Source organism: Microtus oregoni, unplaced genomic scaffold (assembly GCF_018167655.1).
Source record: "Microtus oregoni isolate MIOR12 unplaced genomic scaffold, Mior012 000060F_ref0000265, whole genome shotgun sequence".
NCBI lineage: Eukaryota > Metazoa > Chordata > Mammalia > Rodentia > Cricetidae > Microtus > Microtus oregoni.
In genome coordinates, this window is record NW_024543870.1 from 4060624 (window position 1) to 4074986 (window position 14363).

The window sequence follows — 14363 nt, forward strand, 5'->3', positions numbered from 1 at the left end:
GCTTTTTGGAGCCCATTCCCTATGGAGGGATACTGTTGGGGACCAAGAAGCCCCCCGACCTAAAGTATTGGCCAATCTTCCTCATCCTCTCTGCAAAAACAGCTTGCTGCCAAAACAGCTTGCTGCACAGACAGCTGTGATACAGTTCTCAGAATGACCTGATCACAAGGTGCCAAGACACAAGGTGCCAAGACACGGCCTAACCACGTAGATGTTTCAAGAGATATATTGCTTCCTCCCTGGCCTAGGGCGCGATAGTTTCCGCTCCCCTTGATGCAGCAGAGAGGGTCTTGGTCCTGCCTCAGCTGCATATTCCAGACTTTGTTGATTCCCCATGGGTGGCCTTACCACCTCTGAAGAATGGATGGGGTTGGGGTGAGGGGAGGCGAGGGAGGCAGGAGAAGGGAGGGAGAACTGGGGTTGGTTTACAAAATGAAAAAAATGTAAAGCAAAAAAAGAAAAGATTTGAGTGCCACGTCCACCTTTCATGGCGCTTTGGGCATGAAGCTTCACCAAAGCGCTGCTGAGTGGCCGCTCTTCAGTGCCCTCTTCCTCTGAGAGCCCTGCCCCTTATGGCTACCCAGCTGGGTCATCTACCACCTCACTCAGCCACCTCCATAGGCTACTCTTGTCAGTTGTGGTGTGCCCTTTCCTTTTCTATTTGACCCTTTAGAGACATGACATATCATGAAAATCGCAAGGAGAAGGGAGAGTGAACTTTCACGTCACCAGACTTAATGGAGATGACAGAAGGAAATATAAATCCCGGCCACTAATACTCACACAGCCTTTACTCTGTCCACTGTCCCGTGCAATAATCCAGTAATAAATGCCTGAGGCGTGGACAGCCCATTGTCTGCACTAGTTTCCCTTCTTGCCCTCTCCACTGTCACTAGATACCAAGGTTATTCAGAGCAAGGTCTTCCTTCCCTACACTCTCCGATGCTAGATGTAGCCACGAAACCAAATTCTGACTAGTGAAATGTAGGCGGAAGTAGCAAGTGGCAGCTTCCAGAGCGCCTTGGAAGACGGCCTGATCTACCGCTGGCCTCCTCCTTTATCCCATCTTCTTGTTGACCTGAAGGTGAGCAGCCGCACTGGGACTTGAGCAATTGTTCCTGACTAACAGGTAGAAGCTGACGTCATAGGAAGAGAGAAGAGACCTGGTCCGTGAGGACTTCATTGGCCACCACACCAGCAGCAGGTTGTGGGTCTCTGTGCTTCTTTTTTTTTTTAATTTTTTATTGAGAAAAAGAAAAAAAAAGTTTCCACCTCCTCCCAGCCTCCCATTTCCCTCCCCCTCCTCCCACCCTTCTCCCCCTCCCCCCACTCCTCTCCCCCTCCCTCTCCAGTCCAAAGAGCAGTCAGGGTTCTCTGCCCTGTGGAAAGTCCAAGGTCCTCCCCCCTCCATCCAGGTCTAGGAAGGTGAACATCCAAACTGGCTAGGCTCCCACAAAGCCAGAACATGAAGTAGGATCAAAACCCTGTGCCATTGTCCTTGGCTTCTCATCAGCCCTCATTGTTCGCCATGTTCAGAGAGTCCGGTTTTATCCCATGCTTTTTCAGTCACAGTCCAGCTGGCCTTGGTGAGCTCCCAATAGATCAGCCCCACTGTCTCAGTGGGTGGGTCTCTGTACTTCTTGTATGCAGCGGAGAACTGCTGCTTTGGGTTTTCTATTTCCTACCACTGAACCTAATTATAACTAATGAAGTGTGAAGGTCCAGTAGGACTCAAAAGGATGAGTCAGTTCAGACAGAGGGTGGAGCAGGCGTGGGGATGGGATTCTACGTAGGAACGATGATATGCTGTGATTGTGGTATAAGGGACATGGCATTGTTTCAAAGGATAATATGTAGTCAGGTATGGTCAAGGCAGACAGGTGCTATAGGGGAGAACCGAAAGATAATAGTGCAAGGGAAAAGTAGGGTTAGAGAAATGGCTCAGTGGTTAAGACTGTTGTTCATGCAGAAGACCAGAGTTAGGTTTCCAGCACCTATATCTAGTGACCCACAGCTGCGCTTCTGGTCTCCAGGGGTACAACACTTACTTTCATGAACCCCCCATATATATATATATATATATCCATATATACATATAATTAAATAATAAACATTTTTTTTTTAAAAAAAAGAATGGAAAATAGAGAGGGGGCAATGAGGAAGGATTTTGCCTGTCAAGCTAAGTTTAAGGTTTCCTTAATGGCTGGAAGGCAGGGATAAGTGTCCACAATGCTGGGAGTTAGAATGAAGCATTTCAGACCCCCTCCCTGCAGCTAACCTACAGCAGGGTAACACAGACGAGAGGTCAGGAAGACAATCTCAGTAGAGAGAACAGAACATGAGTTACCGAACTCAAAGAGGGAAGGACTGGAATTTACAGCAGATCTGGAAAAGGAGAAATACACCTGGGTGTTGGGGAAGCGAAGAGTAGGACCTGGCACAAGACATCGGCAAGCCTTTTACGTCAGGAAAGCTAGAAAAGACCACAGCCTTTGGTGACCACTGGCAGAACAGAGGACAGATTGCTGTTCAAAGCACAAACCAGGGAGAAGGGTAAGGAACACAGGCTTAAGTGTCTAATCACGCTTCCATCCGTGAACATAGTTCATCAGCACCATCAGCACCATTACAGAAACAAATAATACTGGAAATAGCTGTCGCAGGCAGCATATGAAATATCCCCGGTAGCACTTGGCTTCAGAGTCCTGAGATCCAAAGAAGGCTCATCAGCATAAGGAAGACTTCAGATTGGTCACTAGCATCCTGAATTATTTTTAGAGTGCAGAAACTGTCCCAATGAGCTGAGTTTAGCTAAGGGAAGGACAGATAGCAAAGCTGGAATAATTTAATGCAACATTTAGTATGGACCCAGATGTTAATTAAAGATGGAGTGTTAGTATCCATCTGTCAAATAGACCAAGTTCCAATACCTACTCAAAGTACAGCGTGAGGTCGGTGGCTAGTATCGACTGCTTCAGAAGCTGCATGAGGTCACTGTATTCCTTGGAGGACAAATTAGCGAAGATGTTGTGACCCTGCAATGAGAAGGCAGAAAGTCACAAACACACCATTCCACCTGGAGTTGATGACTGCGGGGTTTATCTATATTCTAAAGATGATCAGAACGTGAACAAAATTTAAAGTTTGGTAAGGGTTTTTGCCAAAAAAACCCTTTTCATTTCTATCTTTGTATTAGATGGATATAGAAGTACAGAGTGGAGTGGGGAAGTGAGATAAACACTTGGGAATCTTTCTGATCCCCAAAGAAATACTGCTTCTACTAGGAAAGATTTAGCTGGCAATCTAGAAACCCTTGCTGTGGCGACAAGTGACTTTGAGAAAGAGCAAAAGCCATTAGACTATGGTGTCTCAGTGGGGGAGGTTTAGACAATGGAAGCATTGGGAGCAAATAGAGACATTTTGGACAGTCATGACTGCCTGGGACACTATTAACTTTTAATACCTTTACTAGAAGAGCCTAGGACGTAGGTAAACAACCTTCAGTGACCAGGGGATGCCACTCAAAGACCTGGCTCCCTGCTGAAGTGAGGAACCCCACACTGAGCTGTCAGGCTGCTTTTTTTTTTTAAAATTTATTTATTTATTAAGGATTTCTGCCTCCTCCCCACAACCGCCTCCCATTTCCCTCCCCCTCCCCCAACCAAGTCCCCCTCCCTCATCTGCTCGAAGAGCAATCAGGGTTCCCTGACCTGTGGGAAGCCCAAGGACCGCCCACCTCTATCCAGGTTTTGTAAAGTGAGCATCCAAACTGCCTAGGCTCCCCCAAAGCCAGTACGTGTAGTAGGATCAAAAACCAACTGCGATTGTTCTTGAGTTCTCAGTATTCCTCATTGTCCGCTATGTTCAGCTAGTCCGGATTTATCCCATGCTTTTTCAGACCCAGGCCAGCTGGCCTTGGCGCCTGTGCTGGATTAAGTTTTGAACAGCTAGAATGGAGAAGCCATTATCTGGGTGCAAGGGGCTCTAACGATGACTTCTACCAAACAAAAACTGCAATACAACTTCACCTCCATGCTACCAGAGAACATTCTTGTTTCTTCTAGAAGACTCACTCGGCAGCCCCAGGGCTTGCTGTTAGCAAGGTGGAAACCCTTCAGCAGTGCGACCATCATTTACTCCACACGCGTGCTGAAACAGGATTTCTTTTAGTCTGTTTTTCTTAGCATGAACTATGAACTCATAAGCATGGGACCCGGGAACTGGATCACTTTGAACCTAGAACTGAGAGCCAAAGGTTGGTGGGGAAGGAAAGGGGCAAGCGACTTTTCAAGAAGAAACTATTTTCCACGAGAGGTAAATTAATTTATCCAGGGGACCAGAATATCAATTAGCAATTTCATCTGAATCAAGCGTCAGGTAATAATTTGCTTCGCTGAGCTGATTTATTTCTTCAGGCGAGCCCTCCCCTCCTGACTGCAGGGTGTTGGCTCCATCTGGGACCAAGTCCAATATTAATAGTCAGTTTAAATGAACTCTTCTAGGCCTTTAATTCAGTGATTAGGAGGACAAAGAATTCGAGGAAGGCTGGACCAGGATTCTGTACAGGCATCCTCTCATGGGACAGTTACAAGCAAACATTCTGGAGCCTGGGAAAAAGTAGTTTACAATGTTTGGAAAAATGGTCACCTGGATTCAGCACCTTCACTTGGGAAAAGCAAGGCAGCCTTCGGAGCAAGGCTGAGTAGAAGCTTGCCTTCAGACAAGGGCACTCACCTGAATTTGTCCTGTTTTTTTGTGACTCGCCTTTTACTGCTTTTAAGGGTAAATAGTGCTGTTCTTGGGGAATACAAAGCCAGCCAAATCAGCTTTCACTTATAAAAGTTAGTTTGCCCCAGGGCATCATTGAATACGCAAATTAACCTTGAAGAGCACCTCAGGGTTTGACCCTTAAGTGGTAATGAGTCTCTCACAAATACTGTGAGAGACTAGGTTTTAGGGAAACAGCCCTAGGTGTAGGAAACCAGCAAGAACAGCAGGATGGGAAATCCAGGGGTAGAGAAAGAAAGGCTTGAGGTTAGCTTCTTCAAGACCTCTAAGCTCTGCGTGTCTGTGTAAATAAGAACATGGGATAGGCATGACATGCCTTCCTGGTGGCAGAATGGAGTGGACGTGGGGCCTGAGACTCATTGTCCACTTCTGTGTTCACTGGTCATTGTCACTGGGAAGAAACTGGAGCAGAGGCTGACCAATGTGTCCCGGTGAGAAGACCCGGACCTAAGGGCGCTAGGCTGTTTATGATCCCCATCACTACGAAGGTGGCTCTCTGGAGTCAGAGGTAGGGACTCATCACATTTTCCAACCAGGGAAAAGACAAGCTAAACAAAAGCACCTGCCACCCCTGCCTCCTCCTGGCTCTCAGCTCACATGTGGCTTTCATATTCCAGAGCCACAGACGACAGGAAGTTGGCTCCACCAGTTCCCAAGGCCCTTACTTAGGAGCTTTATCCTAAATGAAAACACAGCGCCTCTGGCAGGCTGCCCTGCCCGAGCCCACATTCAGGCTCTGGAGTGGTGGGTCTCTGTTATGAGGCTGAAGGCTTTGGTGATATTACAAAAGACAGGTTTCCTCAAGATAGTCTAGAGGAGAAAAAAAAAAAAACCCTCTCCATATTTAATGATGCCATTCCAGTGAAACAGAGCTTTAATGACGATAATAATAATAATTAATGGCATAGCCAGAGAGCTGAAAAATAACAGGGGACAGACAATCCCTTCCTGGCCCAAAAAAAAAAAAAAAAAAAAAAAAAAAGGTCTGTATGCCTTCATAAAATTAAACAGATTTTTTTCCTGGCAAGTTAAAAACTCAGCTGCTGCAGCCAGAGTCAGTCAGTGGGTTTCTGTTTTTCTCTGCAGAGAGAGATAAGTCGATACTCCAATGCCTTTTGAGTCCCGCGTTGCTGCAGAAAGCAAAATAAGGCATATGGCTTTAGCCCCGGCCTTGGGGTTAGTAGCCATTTCTCGCTTTCAAATGCAGTCCTACCAAAAACTTCAGTTCTTTTGTCTTTTATAAGCACCTCAGTTTCACTATCAAAGCTTGGCTCTTCCTGTTTTTACCATCTCTTTGCATGGTGTTGGGTTCCACAGAATGGAAAGTTGGATCACTCTGTCATAAACCAAGACTGCATCCTTCAAGAAAGACAAGATGATGATGCTCTGGCAATAGGCAACCTCCACCTGGTACCCCGTAAGTGATCCTGCACCTGCAAAACCTGCAAAACCTCCAAGCAGCTCGGGAAGACCTGGAACAAGGTCTTTGGCATGGGAAAGGTTCACGCAAGGCACCGGGGTCTGAGTTTAATGTAAACATGGGCTCCCACTTCTGTGAGTTTCATCAGGCACATCGGGGAGCGCGGACCATGCAGTTGGCCTTCTGTCAAGGATAGAAGCGGAGCAGGCCTCACCTCACTCTGAAGGATCATCACAGCGTGGTTAAAATGGTGATGCTCTAAGGTGGCCGATGTCCCGTAGAGCTGGGCCAGCGCAGAGTCACTCCTGAAAGAGAAGACCAAGTAGGCAGGACCCCTCATCTTAACCACTTTTGGTGGCAGACCGTGAGCAAATGCTTTCTCCGTAATTGCTGTGGACTTCGTTTGCCCCTTAAGCAAACTTTTCAAGACCTTTTTACGTGTTAGGCTGGATGCCGTGGATGATAAATAGTTCACAGGCCACAGTCCTTGTCTTTAAGCAGTTTACAGACTGACGAGGGACAAGATGTGATTCTGAGAAAAAGTAGAACAGGCAGCGGCAGTACAGATACGAAGGGCTGTGTGTATATGTGTGTGTGTATGTATGTATGTATGTGTGTGTATATGTGCATGTGTGTGTATAACTTTGCCTCTGTGATCCATATAAGGCTTCATGAACTAAACCTTATAGATCTAAATATACACAGGAACTTTCTCCTATCAGACATGCCTGACTCTCCACAAGAAGACTTGGAGAATATTCCACACTCTTTGTTATCTACTCTGCATGTGTTTTTAACAACCCTCTGTTAGTGTCAATTCAGCCACAAGGCACATCTTAGCATAGAAGATCAGAGAGCTCCTTGGATCTGAAGTCACAGCTCTTCCTTCCGTACCTAGCCTTAGGCTATTACTTGATTTTAAGGCTCAGTTTCTTTGTCTCTTAAATCATGCCAGCACTGTCCGCATCTTCTGTTGTTTATGAGGGGACAATGGAATGCTTGAAGGTGCCTGTCATAGTGCCAGATAGGAAGTAGATAGGAGTCTATATTTATTATTAATAGATAATTAAAATGCACATGGACATTTCCATTTTAAATGAACACAGTGTTCACTGATACCTGGGGTGGGGGTTCCTTTGAGTTATCCGTAAATTTCACGTATGTAGGACAGTCCACCCCTCAACAAGGCCAGTCCAGTGAGGCATTTAAAGGGTTCCAACAGTTCACCTCAGCTGTTTCTTCGGAGTTGGAGTTTGAGCATGTTAGGGGCCAAGAGAGACCCAAGGAATCAAACAGCCGTTCTAGGCCTCTGCTGAGGACCCATTCAGGTCCCCGTGTTCTTTGCTGGCTTACTGTAGGGAGTTCCTGAGGAGAGTTTGGCTTTAACTTGCAAATGACAGAGATCGCCATCTTGGAGCTGATCCTGCCAGTGAGAGAATGAAAGGTGGCACCGGCACCCGTACACAAGAAGGATTTCCATCCCAGGCTGCCTGGCTCCCGACAACCTGAGGTCACTGTCAGTTCTGGGGTGCAGAGGACCCGTGATCCTTGGGGAGGCTCAGCGCTACTGCATCCTGAGTAGCAGGAAGGTCAGGTGGAAGAGAGCTTGTAATGAAGAGGATGATGAAGGAGGGAACTAGATTTTAGTTGGGTATGTGTTATCTCCTTAAGTCCTGCCTAAGTCCGCTACGTCATCTAGTGAGTGGGCAGAGGTCAGGCTAGTCTCACTGGTGGGTTAACACTGAAGGTCGGCCGTCCTTTGTCATTACATAGAAGGCGTTTCCATGGCAAAAACACACAGCGTGGCTTGGACTTGGATGCTGAGCTTCTGTGTGCCTGACACGGAGTGGGTGCTTAAAAGTAACTCATTCGTGGTGCTGTGTGGAGAGGGTATGGCTGAACTAGGAGGCTGACGGTAATATCAGCGTCAGCATATTTTATAATATATGTAATTTATACATGTATTTATTTATATTTTATATGTATCATATTATATTTATTTTAAATATATGTCATATATTTAAAAATATGTGTGTAATATGTTTTATAATGATTACATTCCTGCTAATAACAGCCACTATCCGCGAGTGCCCACCACGCACTGAGAGTCACACTGCCCCTTGATGTATAACCCCACCGAGTTGTGGTAACAACTACAAAAGAGGTATTATTTTCTCACTTTAAATCAAAAGAAACAGAGGCTCAGAGAAACTCCCAGGTTTTCTAAGGTCACAGAGCCAGCCAGCATCAGGCCTGAGTTTGAATCTCAATTTGTAAGCTGCTCACTGCAGTGGGAGAATAAAACGCCTAACCCACATTTCTGATACTTGATCCTCTATTCTGACAAGGCCGTTGGCTGCCGATGAAAGGAGCTTCCAAAACACAATTTAGAAGTCTGCTAGCCTAGCAGTTAACCCCAGGCTCCCAGCCCCTCCATTCCTGTAAACCGGCTTGTTCCTGGACTCTTCACTCATGGGTATGAGTCCTGGGGACAGAGTGGCTGGGAAGAGGAGGGATGTCTAAGCTCTCTTTATCCTGTTGGTTTTCACCGCATGAGAGGTGAGCTATAGATGCTTACAAGTCACTTAGTGTTTCCTTCATTCATGATGGATAAGATGCTAGTGCCTTCTTTGGGCAGAGGACGCCATAGGAGGCTCACTGAGGCTTGCTCTCCTCTGCCCTTCCTCCCCTGCTCACTGGGCTTCAGAACTGCTGGCCTCCAGCAGGGTGCTCAGGGTCTTATTATTAGATCCTCTATTTGTGCCTTTCTGTAATCCCGTTTTACATTCATTAGATACAAAAAATGTGTAAACTTTGAAACTGAACCATACTAATGTGGCTTCAGTGCAGGAAGACGCTGAAATTCATTCATTCATTCATTCATTCATTCAATGAGCATGAAAATGTATCTCTAATGTAGACAACAAGCACCGATGAGTGTTATCTTGTCAGGCCCCGGAAACGTGAAATACAAACATGTAATCTGTGGAGCCTACCTTCAGGAAGCACACACTCTACCAGATTTCTGTAGAATGCTTTCTCTGTCCAGTCCTGTACCAGAATACTCAGCTTCTTCTTGTAAGTAAGGAGCCATTTTAGTGTGCATCGGAGAATGGAGCCAGTACTAACCTCAGGAAATTCACTGAAGAAATACTGTTCCACAAGGACCCCTGACTTGTACTATTGTGTGTGGTTCCTACCAATACTTCTAAGACTTCTAAACCTCATGGTGCCTTCTTTCCTGGCCAAGGCGCACCAGGAACTCTGCTGTGTTCTTATGTTCTTATCTCACATACTGTGGATGTCCTAGGAACACCCTGAGCAAACACCACTTTACACAAAACAGAAAATAAATATAGTGGCAGAAGATAAACCCATCCGTCGGGATAAACTTTCTCAATAAACATTCTATAGACTATTACTAACTTGAAATGCCAAAAGATATGACAAGCTGAAGTAAAAAGGATTCCAATGTCAAATAACTCAGAGGAATGCTGGCTTTAAAAGCTCAAACTTCTTATGGTAGGCGTTGCTATGTAAACACAAGCACTAAGCTTCTCCAGGGAGGGGCACGATATGCACCTTATGCACCCTTAACTGGCCATAAAGCCATCTCTGAAGAGCTCGTGTCTTTCATGTAAAACACTGCATGGATACATACTCCCGCTTTTTAAATGAAGAAACCTTCCATCAGTCATATAAGACTGACTTTAATGCTGCGTCTCATTTTGATTGTCTATGTTAAATATATCCGTCATGAGTGGCTTTGGGCACATACCCAGTAGCTGCAGAAATATGATCATGTATATTTATATGCGTCCGTGTGCATATGCAGAGTGCTTGGGAAGCGGGGGAGGAAACATGGTAACTCATAAATGTGAAAATTTCTGATGTGCATTATTGCTTCAGTCCAAATACTGACGCCTTTGACTTTTAGACTCTCGCTACACAGAACAGAAATGTACGGAACTGTAAAAGGGGCAGTTCTGTTGCAGACATTCATTGCTTCGTGCAGACACCCAAAGTCCGTGCACACCAAAGTGCGCCCTTCCCACAGCCTGGATATGCATATTCTTTGAGAAAAAGAGCTAGCAGCGGCCTGCAGCCGGGGCTTCGAGGAAACTTTAAACAGGCAAACTATGAAAGGTAATTAGGAAGCTGGGAATTGCTGGGAGGTGGTGAGGAATGGGATTAGGCTGTCAGGGCAGATTAATGTGCCCCAGTATTTCACTTCTGGGACCTGGCCGAAAGCGACAAGATGGGTTTTCATTCCCAAGAAATGAGTGTAAGAGATTATGCTAGAAATGAATGGAAGGAATCTCCTAGGAGAATATACTACAAAGCTGTGCCGTACTGATATTTAATCATCGGGGGCAGCTGTAATAGAGAGGGGGATGAGTGGGCCATGCTGTCCCTGGAGAGAAGAGAGGAGAGTAATTTCAGTGCGCGGTGGTATTGGTGGCCTCTCTCCCTATTGATCATTCACTGCATGCTCTCCAATACTTAAAAATTAAGGATAAAATATGAAAATTCAAAGGCTCACTTATCAGAAAGGCTAAGGGCATAAATCAAATGGTGCTCTAAAGTCACGCTTTTTTATTGTAGAGGTATTTTGCATTTTATATAGTAATTTGTCCCTTGCTAAAAGTCTCCTGTTTGTGTTTTAATTGCCTACAGATGACAAAAAAGGTAGCCTATGCTTTGCCACATAATGACCATAGCATGTAAGCTCTGTTACCAAATCATCTGAACAGCTGGGATTCGAGCATGCAGAGCTTAAGGAAAGGGATTGTCTGCTGCAATTCCTACTTTTCCCAGAATGCTTTGTGCAAGGCCTTGAACACAAAAAAATACTCCTTCGTTGAAGAATGAAGGCGGAGAACAGGTTACAGGCTTCTTCTTAGGGATTTCAAACAACGGTACCCTCACTGGGGAAATTTTACTCTACTCACTAAACAGCTGTGTTAAAAGTTGCTCTGACATCCACTGTCAAACGGAATCTTCACTGAGGCCGAGCTAGCCCTAGGTGGTGTAAATCCAAATGTGACCTCACGGGGTAGTGGAAGCGCTGATGGGCATCTACGAGCTGGGGAGCTGGATGCAAGCTGACTTGGTCTGAGAAAATGGTCCATACCGTCTTGGAGTACAGAGAGTTGAGAGTGGAGCTGGAGGGCACAAAGCAGTTCGGTGTCAGCAACTTATTACTTACCCTATATCAGTGAAAGTCGTTCAGCCCAGGACCTGAGATTTCAGGGTGTTCATTGCCATTTTTTGCAAGTTTAAGACACTGAATGCAGAGATTCAGTTCGGTTCTACATGCTCTACATTTTGAGTTGCTGGATGTCAGGATATATTTTAGTTTTCTAAAGCTTATCCGGCAAGATGGCTCACAAGCTGAAAGCCCAACGTCAGTAGCCCCAAACAGATGTCCCAAAGTCTTTGACTGCATTGGTGCAGCAGGTAAGGAATGGTTTGGGAATCAGAGAGCTCACTCCGATTGCTGCCATACTGCATTTGGGTGGATGAATTTGGACAAGCTGTGAAACGGAGACAAAACTATCTACAGAAGATAGGGCAAGGGCTTGGCAGAGTGAAAAGACAAATGATCCTTTTCCTTGTCTTGGGGACTGTTTTTTGCAAGAAACAAAAATGAAGAACGACGAGCTTCATCAGGAAAGGTCTTGATTGAGGGGCGGAGTGCCCCAGAAGTAGGAAAAGCAATGGGGAGAGACTGGTGTGATGCCTGATTTTGTTTCCCACTTTCTCTACATCTGCATTCCCCTTTTGACTTCTCTCTGCCTGCTACCTTCCTCCTCCACTCCTTTCTGGCCTTCTTGCTTCTCTTATCCACTTGGTATCACAGCTTCTTTCGACAGCAGTCCCGAGTCTACAGGAGCTGCAGCTCAGCTCTCTACAGCTAACTGCTACAACGTCATGGGCGTACACAGCGAGGTCTTACTGGTCCGGCTCTGGCTAGGGGTGGGCTCTCGGTCTAATCTGCCGAGGGGCTGATGTGGAGAAGAGCTTCTCCGTTCAGTGTGGTGCACAGACTGGCTGGGGAGGGTCATGGCATTCTGGGACATCGTGCCACTGGGCATGTCACTCTTCAAAAGAACACACAGGGGCTTCACTCCTGGTTTACACACACAATTCTAACCGGTTGGCTCTTCTTTCTGCATCATTGGTACTACGATAAAGGTCTGGGAAGAGGGGCCTAGGGGGGCATAAACTGACAGTCTACATTGGCATGGGGAAGAGGAAGCTTAGGAAAATAAGACATTCAATTTAAATAAGACACTGTCAAAAGACGCATGTGGTATAAACATTAATAGGTTTCACCATCCGCATCTGTAAAAGGCTACATTGATTAGAAGATCAAGAAACTCCATTGAGGAGGTATATTAAAATACAACCCACCAGTCACCATTCATTAATTCAGCAAACATTTCCTGTGTGTCTGTTACATACCTGGCACTGCTGGGTCTCCGTTCTTAAAGAAGAAGAGGGGTACATCTGAAAGTTAGCAATTACAATGGAGGCCGGTGGATACTTTGGAAAGACTTTTCCAGGGTATTCTGAATGCACGGAACAGTGATGAGGGGAGTGTGCATGGGGTGGAACCCTGGAAGTGCTGGGTTCAGAGGCGCTGTGGGGAAAGGAGCAGAAGGGCGTTCTCTGGAGTAGAAATAGCACACTAGACACCAGAAAGAATTAGCCAGTCTGAGAGCACAGCTCTTCTGTATGGGATGAACGGATGGGAGGGGTTGGCCTTGCTGAGATGCCATGGAGGCTGCTGAGTAACCTGCACATTCCTGGGGATAGAGACAGAGAAAGAGGGACGCGGATGAAGGGGGAGACTGAGAGCGAGAGAACTCTGGGACCTCCAGCAGTTGGCGGGAGGATCTGGAGACAAGCGATTGTGAATCGTGGCCCTGAGAAACGCAGCCAGGGCTGAGGAAGGAATGGGTGGAGGCTCGGCACAAATAGTCACGAGAGCGGGAGAGGAATGGGGGACACAAGGAAAGAGGCCTTGAAGCCAACTGAGGAGGAAGGCTACATAGGTAGATAAAGATTTTTTTTTGTGGAAAAAAAAAACGAAGAGAAGTTTAAGAAGCGGAAGTAAGAAAATATGACCCATGGAAAACAGGGCCAAGAAGGGAGGGCGTGAAAAAGGGCACAGCAGCTTCGAAAGGGGGCCACTGAGGGCGGGTTTTCCTAGGGAGAGGAGATCGAAAGCCCTGTGGCAGGCAGGGTTGGAGGCAATGAAGACAACCAACACAGAAACTTGCCTGGGAAGGAAAGAAGGAAACGGAACCGTCACTAAAAGGACAAGTGGGGGTGCAGGTGGAATTTTCAAGATGGGCAGGATTACTCATGTTAATTAGATGCAGAGTACCCACAAATAGGGAAACACAGATACAGGAGAAAGGCGGGAGATGGATGGAAAAGGGTCCTGGAGGAGCGAGGCGAGAAAGATCCCGAGCAGAGGCGGAGGGATTGGCCTCAGACGTGGGAAAGGCAGCGTTTTCACTGAGATAGGAGGGAAAGGGGAAAGGGTGGGGTGGGATAGATAAGTGTGTAGGTGGCAGGGGAGGAAATTGAGAGCATCCTCGATTGATGGCCTCAATTTTCTCGGTGAAGTAGGAGGCAAGGTGATCCGTAGCGTGGTGTGGGGAGGCAGTGGAGCTTGGGAAAAGAGAACACTGGCGGCGCACAACGGCTAGGAGCCGTGCAGGCTGAGCTGGGGGCGCATGCGCAGAGATTGACACGGAGTCCTGAGCGCACAGCAGAGTTGAACCGATGTCTATCTACTGTGTCTCAAGCTCGCACAACTGTGATATTTTCTCCCAGGGCTTGGACAAGTCTAGGCAGGGTAGCTAGAAATTGAATCGGTAGACCGAACCAAGGCTGTGGTTTTTTTTGCAGACCCGGATGTCACAGAGGTTTAAGAGGGTCAAGGAACTGTTGGATACTGGCTATCGACGGGAGGCGCTTGAAGTGCTGGGCTAGAGGATGAAAGATGTAGAGAGAGGAGGGCACACGATCAAAGCAGTTTGCTAGACCAGATCAAGACGTCAAGGTCCGGCTCAGGGGGTGTTGCGGGGAGGAAAGCTGAAACACGCGGTGGGTTGTTAGAATTTCAGCCAGAGGTCTA

General features: G+C 46.6%; 1 protein-coding gene across 1 annotated transcript in view; it reads right to left on the minus strand.

The window, feature by feature from the left end:
- Positions 1-14363, minus strand: part of Pde11a (phosphodiesterase 11A) — a 278269-nt gene that overhangs the window by 47799 nt on the left and 216107 nt on the right. Inside the window, exons 14-15 of the mRNA XM_041639781.1 lie at positions 6423-6513; positions 2935-3035 (exon numbers count right to left, since the gene is read on the minus strand). Coding sequence (XP_041495715.1) covers positions 2935-3035; positions 6423-6513 — 192 coding nt within the window. The remainder of the gene's footprint in view (positions 1-2934; positions 3036-6422; positions 6514-14363) is intronic.